General features: G+C 45.0%; 1 protein-coding gene across 1 annotated transcript in view; it reads left to right on the top strand.

Moving 5' to 3' along the window:
• The window catches only part of Iqgap1 (IQ motif containing GTPase activating protein 1), a 91,846-nt gene extending 89,312 nt beyond the window's left edge, over positions 1 to 2,534 (top strand). The window contains exon 38 of the mRNA XM_087901487.1: positions 7 to 2,534. Coding sequence (XP_087757613.1) covers positions 7 to 120 — 114 coding nt within the window. The 3' untranslated portion in view covers positions 121 to 2,534. The remainder of the gene's footprint in view (positions 1 to 6) is intronic.
• The last annotated feature ends 12,002 nt before the right edge of the window (positions 2,535 to 14,536 follow it).

The following is a 14,536-nucleotide window of genomic DNA, read 5'->3' on the forward strand; positions in this document are numbered from 1 at the left end:
AAACAGGACTTGCTGCAGCTACAATATGAAGGGGTTGCAGTCATGAAGTTATTTGACAGAGCTAAAGTAAACGTCAACCTCCTGATCTTCCTTCTCAACAAGAAGTTCTATGGGAAGTAACTGGTTCTTTGCTGCCAGCCCAAAGAATTCAAAAAGACATTGCCTTACCGCTGCCCTTCTAGGATCCTCCATTACTCCTTGGAAGCAAAGACCTGGTCCAGCGGTGCCTCCGTCTCACACTCCTGAAGCCCCATGTTTAAGTCCTCTCCCTCCAACGGGACGTTCAGTGTCCTCTTTTAATAGTGAAGTTGTATTTCAGGCTTCAAATTACACCCTCCCCCAACCCCCCACACTGGCTTCCCTCCTTTTCTTCCACCATGTAGGAAAGAGTGGAGCCCCGCTCACTCCTTTTCTGTTAGGGTCTCCTAGGTGGTGTGTGTTTTACGTAGCAATAAGGATGGTGAGATTCAAGTTCTTATTTAGCAGTGAAAGCTGTCAGGTGAATAGCGCATGCGCATCAGATTCACGGTAAAGGATGACCCCTGTGAGCAATCAGTGGATGAAGACTGTGGCATCTTCCATTCCGCTGCCCTTGTGGGCGGAGCTAATTCCAAGTCACCACTGTCTGTTCATATAAAGCAGCTTCAGGAGAAAAAGAGCAGCTGCTTTTGAATTCGCCATTAAATCTGGGTAGTGCTCTTAGCATAGTCCTTCCTGGTGAAGGAGAGCCCCGTGATCATAGCCGGCCATTTAGAGACACTGAGCAGTGCACTGAGCTCCATTCAGGGACAGTGTCCACTCCTTCCCTCCCTCCCACAAAGGGATGGCTCACCCTAGCCCGAAATGTAATGTTTTTCAAAACTACTTGTATTCCAAGAGTGCCTTACTAAAGTATAAATTTATTTCTTAAGATGTGAGCAATAGGAATCTTAAAGATTTGTAAAATGCTTTAGAATACCCTGAGAAAGGGGCATTTCTTGTTGGGTTATCTGTATATCTGAATTCCCGAAGTTTCTCTATGGCTACAGTAGGGAGATCTTAGCAACAGCAGCCAATCCGTGTCATGTCGGGAGTCCGCACCCATTCCCACTCTCCTCTGCTGCCACGTTCGTGCTTTTATCCCGAGAACCTGAACCCTCAGGCGCTGACTAACAAGGACTGTTCAGTTTCATGCATTGAATTTGGAAACCTCTGCTCTTATATTAAAAGTCATAAACTTTAAAAAGAATCTGTTTATCCCAAAAGATAGATAAATCATACTACTGAGCCTTCAATTTCTTCGATGTTTTGGTTCAGTAGTCTTTCATAAAACATAAAACTTAAACTAATATTACCGAGTTTACTGATGTATATCGAAAGCCAATAAGCCATCTTAATTAGTGACAAGATAGCCAGGTGGTGGCACACGCCCAGCTCTTGGGAGGCAGAGACAGGTGGATCTCTGTGAATTTGAGGTCAGCCTGATCTGCAAGTTCTAGGACAGCCAAGATGGTTACAAAGAGAAACCCTGTCTCAGCCCTCCCCCCACCATGGTTAATTTGTGACAGATAGGTAGCATGTTCCTATTGCAAGTTAAGTCTTGGAAAAGTGTCCTTCGGAGTCCATATGGGCCTCCATGAGTGGGTCCAGGTAGAGGTGGTTGCTGGGGAAGGATCTGCCACCAGTGACCCTGTTTTTCATTAGGTTTTGGAACATAGTTTTCTCAGAAAATACTATCTTTAGGTTAAAGGAAAATGCTCAGGCTGGTGTGGTAATAAATACCTATAGTCCCAGTGCCCAGAGGCCAAGGCAGGAGGATCACAAAGTCAAAGCCAACCTGGGCTACATAGCCATACCCTATTTCAGAGAAAGAGAAAATAGAAGAGACACTGTCATAACCAGCATCACCTCAAACCAACAGATGTGTCTAGTGTTCTTTTTTCTTTTCTTTCTCTCCCCCCCTTTTTTTTTTTTTGAGACAGGAGACAGAGTCTCTTTTTAACTTTGACTATAAGAATTCTATGCAAGCCAAGCTGACCTAGAACTCACAGATATCTGCCTGCCTCTGCCTCCCAAGTGCCGTGATTAAAGGCATGAGCCACCATGTCTGATTCCAAGTATGTTTTATTAAAAAGAATGCCCATCACAAATGCGGTCGCACCGGCCACCGGCCACCTCCAAGACAGTAAAGAGTCCAGATGGCAGTGCCTTCAGATGTCCCCGTAACTGGAAGGCTGCTGCTTCCCTGAATGCCCAGCTAGAACTGTGCCCCGTGCCCTCGGAGACCTTCCCAGGGCTGCTGTGGAGTCCTGCTGTAAGCAGCACAGGTCACCTGCGAGCCTCAGGTCGGCACACCGGAGCCGTGCCACACGTGTGTTATTTATTAGCCGCAGCCGTCTGTCTTGGTTCCTTCCTCCTCCTCTGACCTTCTCTCTGACCAGCCATCATGACATTTGCTATGAATTTACTTCCTCCCAAGAATTTGGACTGGCCGTCAGATTGTTGCTACATACAATTGCCTTTGTATCTCTGTATGAAATAAAAGGTCATTTGTTCCTGTTTGTGTTTATTTTTCTGTCATTGTTAGCAGTTCCTGTTAAACAGTGTTAGCTAGAGTAAGCTTAAATCACCACTCCCCTTTGTAGTCGCTTTTAAACAGAGCAAACCACGTCTGCCTTCGAACCACAGAATACCACTTTTAAATTATATTTATTTTGTGGGCATGGAGGTCAGAGCACAACTTGGGAGTTGGTTCTCTCCTCCCACGACATGTGTCCCCGGGGTCGAATTCAGGTTGTCCTATTTGGTAGCAGGTGCCTTACCTGCTAAGCCATCTCACCAGCTCTTGAATTATGGACTTAAAAAAAAAAAAGAGTTAAAAGTGTGTGGTGTGTGTGTTTGTGTGTGTGTGTGTGTGTGTGTGTGTGTGTGCGCGCGCGTACTCTTTCTGCTTGTACACCTGCACTCCAGAAGAGGGTATCAGATCCCATTATAGATGGTTGTGAGCCACCATGTGGTTGCTGGGAATTGAATTCAAGACCTCTGGAAGAGCAGCCAGTGCTCAACTGTTGAGCCCTCTCTCCAGCCCCCAATTATGTACTATTTTAACAAGATGTTTAGCCTTTCAAAGTGCATTATGCTTAAAGTAGCCTCAACATAAGAAATGTAGCGAGGGACAGACTATTGCCACTTAACTGCGATGGGCTGAAGCCTGAAGGTCTTAAAATGCCTTTTTATTTTACGAACAGCACACCAGGAGTTGAGCACACATGGAGAGTGTGTTCCCCTGGGGGCTCCTGTCAAATGTAAGTCGCCAGAAATGACTAGGGTGAGATGGATATGGAAAAAGTAAATCAGCAATCAAATAAATAAATGGGAACCGGGAATGATGCCAGAGACATGGCTTAGTGTGTAAGAAGCATCGAGGCACAAGTGTGGGGACCTGAGTTCAAATCCCCAGAAAGTCACATCAAAGTAGGCACAATAGCACATATCTGTAATTCAGTGTTCCTGCAGTGAGATGGGAAGTAGGGACAGGAGAATCTCCAAAAGCTGGAGGGCTCGTGGGCTTAGCATACGAGGCAGTAAAACAAGAGGCCCTGTCTCGAGGTGGAAGGCAAGGACCGACACCTAAGGTCCTCTGGCCTCCACATGAGTGCACGTGCACACCAATGCTCACACGGCCTTACGTAAGAACGCACGTCCCTAGTATCTTATGTGTTTGTAAGCTAGGCAGATGTGCAAAATCAGTGGCAATGTGATAGAAACAATAGTTTATGCAACAAATTGGAATTGTTTGTGTGCTTGGCTGCAGTGACCCCCACAGGAAGAATGTCAGGGTCAGAACATGGCTTCCCTGACCGGGGACTTTATGGAAGGAACCAACATAAGACGAGCCACAGAGTTCTCGTTCTGAAACCCGTGGTGCCACCGGGCAGGCTGGTTATTGGAACATGAGACCTGTTAGCCTGTGTTCTACATTGTCCTGCAAAGAAGTCAGGGGTGCTGAAGGGGGACCCCTTAAATACAAAGAATTAGGCAGCAATGCATACTTTTATTCCTTGCAGCGACCTGCCTGAAAGCAACCATATAGAGAAAGGGTTTATTTTGGCTCATAGTTCCGGGGAGCGCAGTGCACCGTGGCAGAGGGCATAGCAGCTGCAAGCAGTGTGGTTGGTGATGACAACCAGGAAGGAGAGAGGGGAATGTCTGTTCAACTGACTTTCTCCCTTCCCCCTTTTGATTCTGTCCAGGACCAGAGCCCATAAAAAGGTCCTGCCAGATCCCAGGGTGGGTCCTCTCAGTTAAATCTCTCTGGAGACTCAAAGATACACTTAGAGGGGTTGGAGAGATGGCTCAGCACCAAAGAGCGCTTGCTGCTCTTGCAAAGGACCAGGGTTCAGTTCCCAGCACCCATGTGACGGCTCACAACCAGCTGGAGCTCCAGTTCCAGAGGATCCAGCGCCCTCTTCTGGCCCCACAGGCACCAGGCGCTCATGTGGTATGCAGACGCAGATGCAGGCAAAACACACACACAGGAAACAAAGGGTAAAAGACACTCAGAGCGGTGTCTCCTGGGTGATTCCAAACCCAGTCAAATTGACAAGATTAACCACAGGCAAAATCCAATCAGTAAAGTTGCCAGGGAACTGACTCAGGCAAAATGAAGATCATCCCTCAGCTTATGGCTATCCCAGAAACACTGGGAGTGCCCCCCATTTAACCCTAAAAAGATTTTAGGAAACCTTATATCTTCTTCCACACATTTGACTTCAAGTTTGACAAGTGGTTTGGTTTTGTTGGTTGGTTTGGTATGGTCTCAAGTAGGACATTAGCATCCGATTCATATTGCCAAGGACAGTTCTGACCATCTGTCCTCACCTCCACAAAGCAATGGGATTACAGATCGGGTTCCCATGCGAAGCTCATTTCCAAGTTTTTGTATTTAAGTTGCAAAGTGTGGGGCCTGGGGGTGTATGTAGCTCTGTGATGGAGGTTTGCCTAGCACCCACTTCCAAGCCTAATGCCCCGAGTTTGAGCCTCAGGACCACATGGTTGAAGTAGAAAACCAACTTCCAAAAGCAGGCCTCTCCCCTTCATGAGTGTCATGCATTACACACAAGTGAGTAAATTAATGGGTTTTTAAAATGAAGACTTTTGTGTGCGTGGCCAAAAAGTTATCAAGTCAGCCAGAAAAATTATTGCATGTTACCTTTATTATTAGTGTGTGTTTGATCACAACAACATAACATTTTGAAAGGCTCTACATAGTTATGGTTGAATCAACCATAACTGTGATGCAAATAAGAAACAAATCAGAGTTGGGCAGTGGTGGCTCAAGCCTCCTTGAATCCCATCACTCTGGAGGCAGAGGCAGACGATCTCTGTGAGTTCAAAGCCAGCCCAGTCTACAGAGTGAGTTCCAGGACAGCAAGGACTGTTACATAAAGAAACCCTGTCTCGTAAAACAAAAACCAAACAAACAGAAAAGCAAATCAGAATCCCAGTTAAATGTGCGAATCTCCAGCTTCAGAAACTTTCAGCCCCTTGGGGTAGGGTTGATCACAGCAGGTGACTGAGCACAATAGCTGAGCAGAGTGTGGGACCTTGGGGACCCGGTCGGGCTCCCCCCCAGTGTCTTCCTAGAGTTGTATCTGACTTTGTTGCCAGTTTTCATCCAAATCCACTGGGAAGTGGCACAAGTTTGCTTTTGTTTCTTGAATATTTTGAAAGGCTTGGGAGCTGCGGCAAATAAAGCATGTTAACCACACATGTCTAAGAAGAATCAAAGGAGAATGTTTTAATAATTCTGAAAGCTGTTTGGAACTCATTTCTTGAGATCAGTGAAGGTTCTCTAAGAATCCTTAGTTCTAGCCGAGCAGTGTTGGTTCACATCTTTAATCCCAGCACTTGGGAAGCAGAGGCGGGTGGATCTCTGTGAGTTCAAGGCCAGCCTGTTCTATGACACAAATTCCAGGACAGCCAGAATTGTTACACAGAGAAACCTGTCTTGGAAAAAAAAATTCTTTGTTCTATAAAAAACAAAACAAACAAACAAACAAAAAAAAAACTCAGCCAGGCAGTAGTGGCACACACCTTTAGTCCCAGCACTTGGTAGGCAGAGACAAATGGATCTCTGTGAGTTTAAGGCCAGCCTGCTCTACAAGAGCTAGTTCCAGGGCAGCTAAGGCTGTTATACAGAGAAACCCTGTCTTGAAAAACCATAAACAAGCAAGTAGATAACTCACCCAATGGCTTATAGCAGAAATAATAACATGCTTAGGTTCCACCAGTTTTTTAAAATTGATTTTTGAAAATATTTTTATTTCTATGCATGAGTGTGCAAATACCCGTGGAAGCCAGAAGATGGCATGGCATCCCCTGAAGCTGGAGGTAATTGCCTGCCGTGGGTGTTGGAACCCAAACTTGGGTCTTCTGCAAGAGTAGCAAGTGTTTCCAGCTAAACCATCTCTCCAGGCCCCTAGGCTCCACAGTTCCATTGGGAGTTCTATATGGTTTCAACTAAAGGCTGACTACTTAACATGCTCATGGCCCTGGATTCCATCCCCAGCTCTGCCTCCACCACCCAAAAAAACATTTGATATGAAAGAAATATTAACTGATTTGGAAAAGGATTTTTTGTTTTGTTTTGTTTTGTTTTGTTTTTTTCTTTTTAGAGAAAGGGTTTCTCTATGTAGCCCTGGCTGTCCTGAAACTCCAACTGTAGACCAGGCTGGCCCCTAACTCAGAGATCTGCCTGCCTGTCTCCCAAGTGCTGGGGTTAAAGGCATAGGATAAGATTTATAACCCAGCCATTACATTCGGTTGGACTTGGGAGGTAGATTAGGGGCTTCGTTAAGATTCTCGAGGTAATATTAATTATAACCCTTGACTTAAAGACAGCAGACACAATGCCAAATGCTGGAGGTGCTTTGGGAAAAAAAAATAACACTTGTACTGGGGAGCTGACACAAGCTAGAGTCATCGGAGAGGAGAGAGCTTCAACTGAGAAAATGTCTCCGTAAGATCAGGCTGTAGGTATTTTCTTAATTACTGATCCATAGAGGAGGGTCCAGATCGTTGTGGGTGGTGCCATCCCCGAGCTTGTGGTCATGGGTTCTCTAAGAGAACAAGGTGAGCAAGCCACAAGGAGCAAACCAGTAAGCAGCCCCTCTCCATGGCCTCTGCATCCGCTCCTGCCTGCAGGTTCCTGCGCTGCTCGAGTTCCTTTCCGTCTTCCTCCAAGGATGAACTGGGAAGTGAAAGTGTAAGCCACACACACCCTTTCCTCCCCAACTTGTCACGGTGTTTCTTCCTAGCGACAGCAGCTCTGACTGTGACAGCTTTGCATCACACGTTTGGAACTGTTTTATTATGGAACACTGCAACCGTGTAAGAAGAAACAGCATAATGGACTTGTGCCATCTGGCCTCAGACACCGTCAGTGCCCCTCATGCCAAACAGGCTTCGGTTACGTCCCCTGGCCCACCCCACCCCTCATCCCCGTGGTTATTTTAGCAGTCCCTGATATGTAAATGTTTAGGATGTGTCTCTGACTTAGATTCTCAATGGGAGCAATCTTACTTTCCAACAGATGTTTTGCAAAATCTGGGGATGAACGGGAGGCGTGCTCCCGGCATCCAGGGGGTGATACGGGGTGGGAAAGAGAGAGAGTGAATGAAAGCCAGCAAGAATCCCTACAGCATTATTAGACCTAAAAATAAGTGAAGCACCAGACGAGGATCACCGAGGAGAGAGCTCAGCTGGTAAGGTGCCTGCTAAGCAAGCCTGAGAATGGGAGTTCAGATTCCTGGAACCAGATGCCGCAGAATGTGCCTGTCACCCCAGCCAATTTAGCTGAATCAATGAACTTAAAGTCCGGTGACAGACCTTGTCTCCAAAAATAAAAGGTGGAAAGCAAGCGGGGAAAGACACCTTCCGTTGACTCCCGGTCTCCATGAGCATGTGCACACATATATGCACACATGCGCACAGGCACACACACACATATGCACACACGCGCGCACACACAACCAAGCATGCAGTCTGTGTTTAAATTTCCCCACTCTTATTCATCTTATAACATCTGAACGGTTTGTATGTTTGCCAAACAAGATCACACCTTACATCTAATTTGACCTGTTTCTGAAATTCCCCTCTCTAGAAATTCTCCCGTTACGTTAGGTCATTTCTTCGCAGGGATCTGGTGACAGACCTCTAGGTAGAGTCTCATCCTGGATTTCTTACCACGTCTTTGTATGTCACTCAGTTTCGACCTGGCAGAATATTTCAGAATTTCCCCTGGCACATCGGAGGCTTATCTTTGGGTGATGGAAAGACTGAGCGTTGGATTCGGTGTTGCCAGATTGACTCATGCGTTACAAAGTTTCCCAGCAGAGTTGACACTGTCTCACCTCAGTGGAAGAGCAACTTTTCAGCCCGTGTAAGGCCCTGGATAGGATCCACAGCACACTGCCCCCCCTCCAAAAAAAGAGCTTCGTGTCTGTTCCTCACCCTGCTTCAGGTGGACTGAGCTGTCAGCCCAAAAGGTCGAGAAATGATTGACTGCACAGATTTCTGTTTGCTTTGTTTTGTTTATGTTTTGTTTGGTTGGTTTTTCTTTTTTCTCTTCTTTTTCTTTCTTTCCTTCTTCTTCTTCTTCTTCTTCTTCTTCTTCTTCTTCTTCTTCTTCTTCTTCTTCTTCTTCTTCTTCTTTTTTTTTTGTGTGTGTGTCTGTTTTTCGATACAGGGTTTCTCCGTAGCTTTGGTGCCTGTCCTGGAACTAGCTCTTGTAGACCAGGCTGGCATTGAACTCACAGAGATCTGCCTGCCTCTGTCTCTGGGATTAAAGTCATGCACCACCACTGCCCGGTATTTTTGTTTTGTTTCAAAATAGATCTCACTATGTAGCCCTAGTTTCTCTGAAACTTTGCTTTTTAGACACGCTGGCTTTGATCTCACAGAGATCTGCCTACCTCTGCCTCCAAAATGTTGAGATTAAAGGTATACACACAGCACCAGCTGGTTAGATTTTTTGTTTTTGTTTTTTCGAGACAGGATTTCTCTGTGGTTTTGGTGCCTGTCCTGGAACTAGCTCTTGTAGACCAGGCTGGCCTCAAACTCACAGAGATCCGCCTGCCTCAGCCTCCCAAGTGCTGGAATTAAAGGAGTGCACCACCATCATCTGGCTAGCTTTTTTTTTTAGATTTATTTATTTATTATGTATACATTTTGCCTCCATGTATGCCTGCAGGCCAGAAGAAGGCGCCAGATCTCATTACAGATGGTTGTGAGCCACCATGTAGTTGCTGGGAATTGAACTCAGGACCTTTGGAAGAGCAGCCAGTACTCTTAACCACTGAGCCATCTCTCCAGCCCTAGATTTCTTATTAGGAGTTGACAACATCAGAACTTCTATTTTATTTTATGTTTTTTGACAGCCTTGCTATGTTAACCTGGTTGGCTGACTTTAAACACATAGAGATCCACCTGCCTCAGCCCCCTTGACCATTCTGGCTTTTTATTTTTATATATGTGTGTTTGTGCCTGTGTTCATGTATGCACACATACTGGAAGATGAGAAGGCCAGAAGAGGATGTTAGATCCCCTGGAACAGGAGTTACAGGTGGCTCTGAGTCACTGATATGGATGCTGGGAACCAAACTCAGGTCCTCTGGCAGAGCAGCGAGGTCTCTTAACCGCAGACCCATCTCTCCAGTCCCTTCCCCATCAGTATCTTTGAAAAGTGACAAATGAGGGGACTTGATGCCTTCTCTGCCCTCCTCATGTCCCCCCATGCCTGTGCACACAATATGCATATACTCACACACAACACTGTACATAAACAAACAAACAAACAAACAGCTAATGAGCGTTGTGTAAAATGAAATCATTCTGAACGGGGCTGGGGTATGGTTCCTTTGGAGCAGGCCCGCCTAGCATGTGTATAGCCCTTGGACTGCAGAAGCCAGACACCACGCACACATTTGTAATCACAACACTTGGGAGGTGGAGACAGGGAAGTTGGAAAAGTAAGAGCTGGTGAGGTGGCTCCTGGGTGAAGGTGCCCGCTGCCCCCCCCCCCCCGAGAGTGAGTTTGCTATGCGGGATCCACATCGTAGAAAGAGAACTCACTCCTGCCAGTTGTCCTCACCGCCACACAGATGCCGTGACACCCGCGTGTCCCCTGACCCTTGTGTATGCGCACGTTTTGAAAAATGAATATTTGAGGGCTAGGGTACATGAGGCCCTGTCTCAAAAGCAAACAAACAACAAAACCCAGCAACAACAAATCACTATGAGCACATCTGAATATAGCAGCTCGCTGACACAGGATGCTGTGTTCCCAGTCCTAGGAGGCTGAAGTGGGAGGATCACACACAGGACCCTGTCTAAAAAAAAAAAAAAAAAAAAAAAAGAATCGTTATAAACTCCTGGCCTTTAGATAGATAGATAGATAGATAGATGTATAGGTATAGGTATAGATAGATAGATAGATAGATAGATAGATAGATATAGATAGGTATAGGGATAGATAGATAGATAGATAGATAGATAGATAGATAGATAGATAGATAGATAGATAGATAGATAAATAGATAGATAGATGTATAGGTATAGATAGATAGACAGACAGACAGATAGATGTATAGCTATAGATATTTGAGGGTGGTAAGATGGTCTCCTGTAGACTAGGCTAGCCTGGAACTCATTACGTATTAGAGGATAACCATGAACTTCCAATCTCCCTCAGACTCCAAGTGATAGGATTACAGGCATGAACTACCATTTAAAAAAAAAGTACTTAAGGAGAAAAATACTTTATGAGCTCACAACAAACAAACAAAACCAATTTTTATGTAGATGTAGCTTATGAAAGAAGAAATAAAGCTCGACCAGGCAGTGGCATTTGCAGGTTTGATCCGGGATGCAGTTCTGAGAAGTCAAGATCCTGCTGAACTTCGTGCCGCCTAGCTTTCCCAAGTATCTCTGCCTCCACAGTTCCATCTTGCTGACTCCTCTGCAATTGGTGTGAACCTTCCCTGCTGCTCAATCACCTGAGCTTCTGGCCTCGTCCACCGGTCAGGGAAGGCCCAGTTGGGAAGAAGTGCGGACAATCTCTCTGGAGCTTGTGCTGGACCACGAGGTCCCTTCTGAAGGCAGTGGGGAGCAAGAACGGCTCAGAGAGTTCTCTCAGAAATTTGAAGGGTGTGCAGATTTGGAGGCTGGACTCCAGACAGGTTGTTCCTGGTGTCTGTAGCCCTCAGGAGTCAGTTTCCGCCCTCACCCCCACCCTGGAAAGTCACCCTTACAGGTTGCACGTGGACACCCATCTCTTGCCCCCTGCAGTCTCTGGCAGGGCTTGACTGATGGGAAGCATCACCAGGAAACTGGAGAGCACAGGATTTGTTCTGCCAACTCCTGTTTCTACCCAGGATCCCTATCAGGCAGGTTTCCAAACACTCACCTCTCCCCAGGGCAGTAAACAATCTCACCTCAAGACCCTTGGGGCCTCGAGCTAACTAGCCCCCAGAGGAACTGCGATATCCCTAGCTCTACCTTGCTTCTTAATTAACTTCCCTTCAAATTACTGCATTTGAGAATGCCACCTATTTCCTGCTGGGATCCTGACTGATGCACCAGTGGACCAATTAAGGTCTCAATTAGGGAGAGGGTTGGTGGCGTGCATCAGGTGTTAGGATGGAAAAAGGTGGGGGCAGTTCTGGACGTATTTGGGAATTAGAATCGTTTGCTGGCAGTTGTAGGAAGAACAATGGGCCCTGGATTCCTGGGCCAACAAGCATTTCTCTCTTCTATTACAAAAGAGGGGAGGGAGCACAATGTCTTGCTTCCTTGGCAACTGACTGGTATCTGGCCTGACTACACCTTTTTCTCTGTATCTCTGCTCAAATTTCTTGCCTGGCTTTACTCTGCTAAGCCATTGGCCAAAGCAGCTTTATTCATTAACCAATAAAAGCAACACAGATACAGAAGGACATCCACATCATCTCCCCTTTTCTGTCTAAACAAAAACGAAGTTTTTAACTTTAACATAGTAAAATTACATATAACAAAACAGTTATCAGGCAAGAATTATAGATACAATATTTAGTCTATTTTTATTAGGCAAAAGTTAAAGAACATATTCTATCATGTATCTTATCTTTGTGAGTCTAACATTTTGTATCCAATTTATCTTTTAGTATAACTAAAGATATTTATCTTTTAGTATAACAATCTGTCTTCAATTCCATCAAAGACCCCAGAAAGATATAATGTTACCTAAGTAAATAGAAAATGCATTGTAACTTCTAAAACTCTAGAATTGGCAGAGACATCTTGTTGCCTGGATAGTCACCCAGAGTTCTTCTGTAACATCGGGGCATCCAACTTCAACCTACAGGCCCATAGTATCTGGTAGATTTTTCCATGAAGCAGGAGATTTCAAAGACTGTTTCACTTATATTGGCAGTTTGTCAGTCACTTTCTTCTGTGTCCTGAAGACTGTCTGGCAAACTCTTTCATGAAGCAGAAACCCTGAAAGACTGTCTCATCTAAGCAAGTGTAACAGTAATTTTTCTGACAGTCCTGCATGTCCAGTTTATACAGCATACTGTCAAACAGTCCAGGCGAGAGCAGTTTCTTGCCCAAATGGCTAGCCCTGTCACATTAAAGGCAAATTCCATAACTAGTCTCTTCAATCCTATCAACCTCTCTGAAGTAATTGGTGCTGCCAGAAACAAACATGTCTCACTGTAGAGAAAAGTCTAAGTTCTTAAAACATATGCCATATTCTCTAGGTCTTTGAAAGGTTTGAAGAATACTTATTCAACTGAAACATATCTCTGTACATCTAGAAATCCTAACTAACGTGATTATAATTTGACTATTACAGCTATCTATTAATTCATAGTTTTTAATTATACACTACATTTTAAAATGAGCTGTATGAACATAATACATTAAAATGAGTAGAAATAAATATATAACAAAATTGACCTTAAGTTTATATCAATAAACCGAAGTCCAAACAATGTAAAGTACCCATCTCTATATGAGCTTTCAACAGACTTTTCTGTGCCCATGGTCCCAGATTGCTAAACTTGCCCAAGGCCTCACAGGCTCTCAGTGTGACTTATACTCCAGGGCTTTTCTGAAACCCTAGTTCAAGAAGAAGCTTGGATGTACTATAGGCATTCTGTAAATGGTAGCTATTATTAGAAAACCAACAAAAAATTGTGTGCTTGTACCTTAGGATGTGTGTAGAATTTTGGATTTCAGACTACAGTTTTAGAAAGTTTGTTTTAAAAACTTTTGCCCTTGTTTGCATAGCATACAGAAGGTCTCAGGTTCAGTCTCCACCAAGAGTGCACACATCAGTGCACACAAGCAAAACAAGCTAAACTAGGGGTGTTGCTCAGAAAGTGATACCTTGGTTCAGTCCCCAGCAACACATGGATGAGGTGTGGTGGCATACACTTGTTGTAGAGGATCAGTACTTCAAGGTTACCCTCAGAAATGATACTGGGCCAGCCTTGGATAAATGAGACCCTGTCTCAAGCAAAGAGCAAAATAACCTTTGAGAGACTGGAGAGGTGGCTTAGAGTTTAGGAGAAGAGGAGCCCAGTTCAGTTCTCAGCACTTGCACCATGCAACTTTATAACCACTTGTAACTCCAGCTGTGGGGGATCCAACCCCTCTTCTGGCTTCCACAGACACTCACATGCACAGACAAACACAAAGACACACACACACACACACACACATACACACACGCAAATAAGTATAGCGTTTTGATCTTAAATTTTGTCTTTTGTTTCCTAGAAAATAATTTTGGTACAAATATGTAAAAATATGTATACTTGTAGTAGTGTTGACTACCACAGATAGGTAAGTCCTCAAGTGCCATACCTCTGTGCTAGAAAAATAAAATGCATGATTGATAAACTTACTTGGTCACAGCCACTAGGGCAGACATTATAGATACACACAGCTCTGAATAGTGGTGCAAACTCTAGGGAGTGTGATGCTGATTAAAGGATAGCTCTATAAAAGGCCAACTCTGCATCTTCAGCTCTCGGGAAAACAGAAGGTGCCCACAGGCCCGTCTTCACTGCCAGACGCTAAATTCTGTTCGGTGGGAAAGGGACAGAGGAGGAAGCTCATTGGTGGCTGCTGGGGACCTTTTAAGAACAGATGAGGAAGGCAGATGGCTGAGCCGGAGCTGCTCTCCTCCTGGACTGTGACTTTCAGAGGGAGGTGGGGGTTTCTCAGAGAACGGAACTATGGGAAAGTGACCTTTCCTTAACCTAAAGTTACTTTAATTTTTTTCTTTTTTTTTTTTTTAATTTAGTGTGTGTGCGGGATGTGCCAATGGAGCTCGGAGGACGATTTGGGGGAGTCGGTACTCTCCTTCCACCCCGTGGGTCCCAGGGATTAAACTCAGGTTTGCAGGCTTTGGGCGATGCCTTTGCCCACTGAGCTACTTGGCCAGCCCAGAATTCATGTTTAGCTTCTGAGGAGAAATACTGGGTGGAGAAGACGGCTCAGTCAGTTC

The sequence above is a fragment of the Myodes glareolus genome, chromosome 24 (genome assembly GCF_982192425.1).
Source record: "Myodes glareolus chromosome 24, mMyoGla1.1, whole genome shotgun sequence".
Lineage (NCBI taxonomy): Eukaryota > Metazoa > Chordata > Mammalia > Rodentia > Cricetidae > Myodes > Myodes glareolus.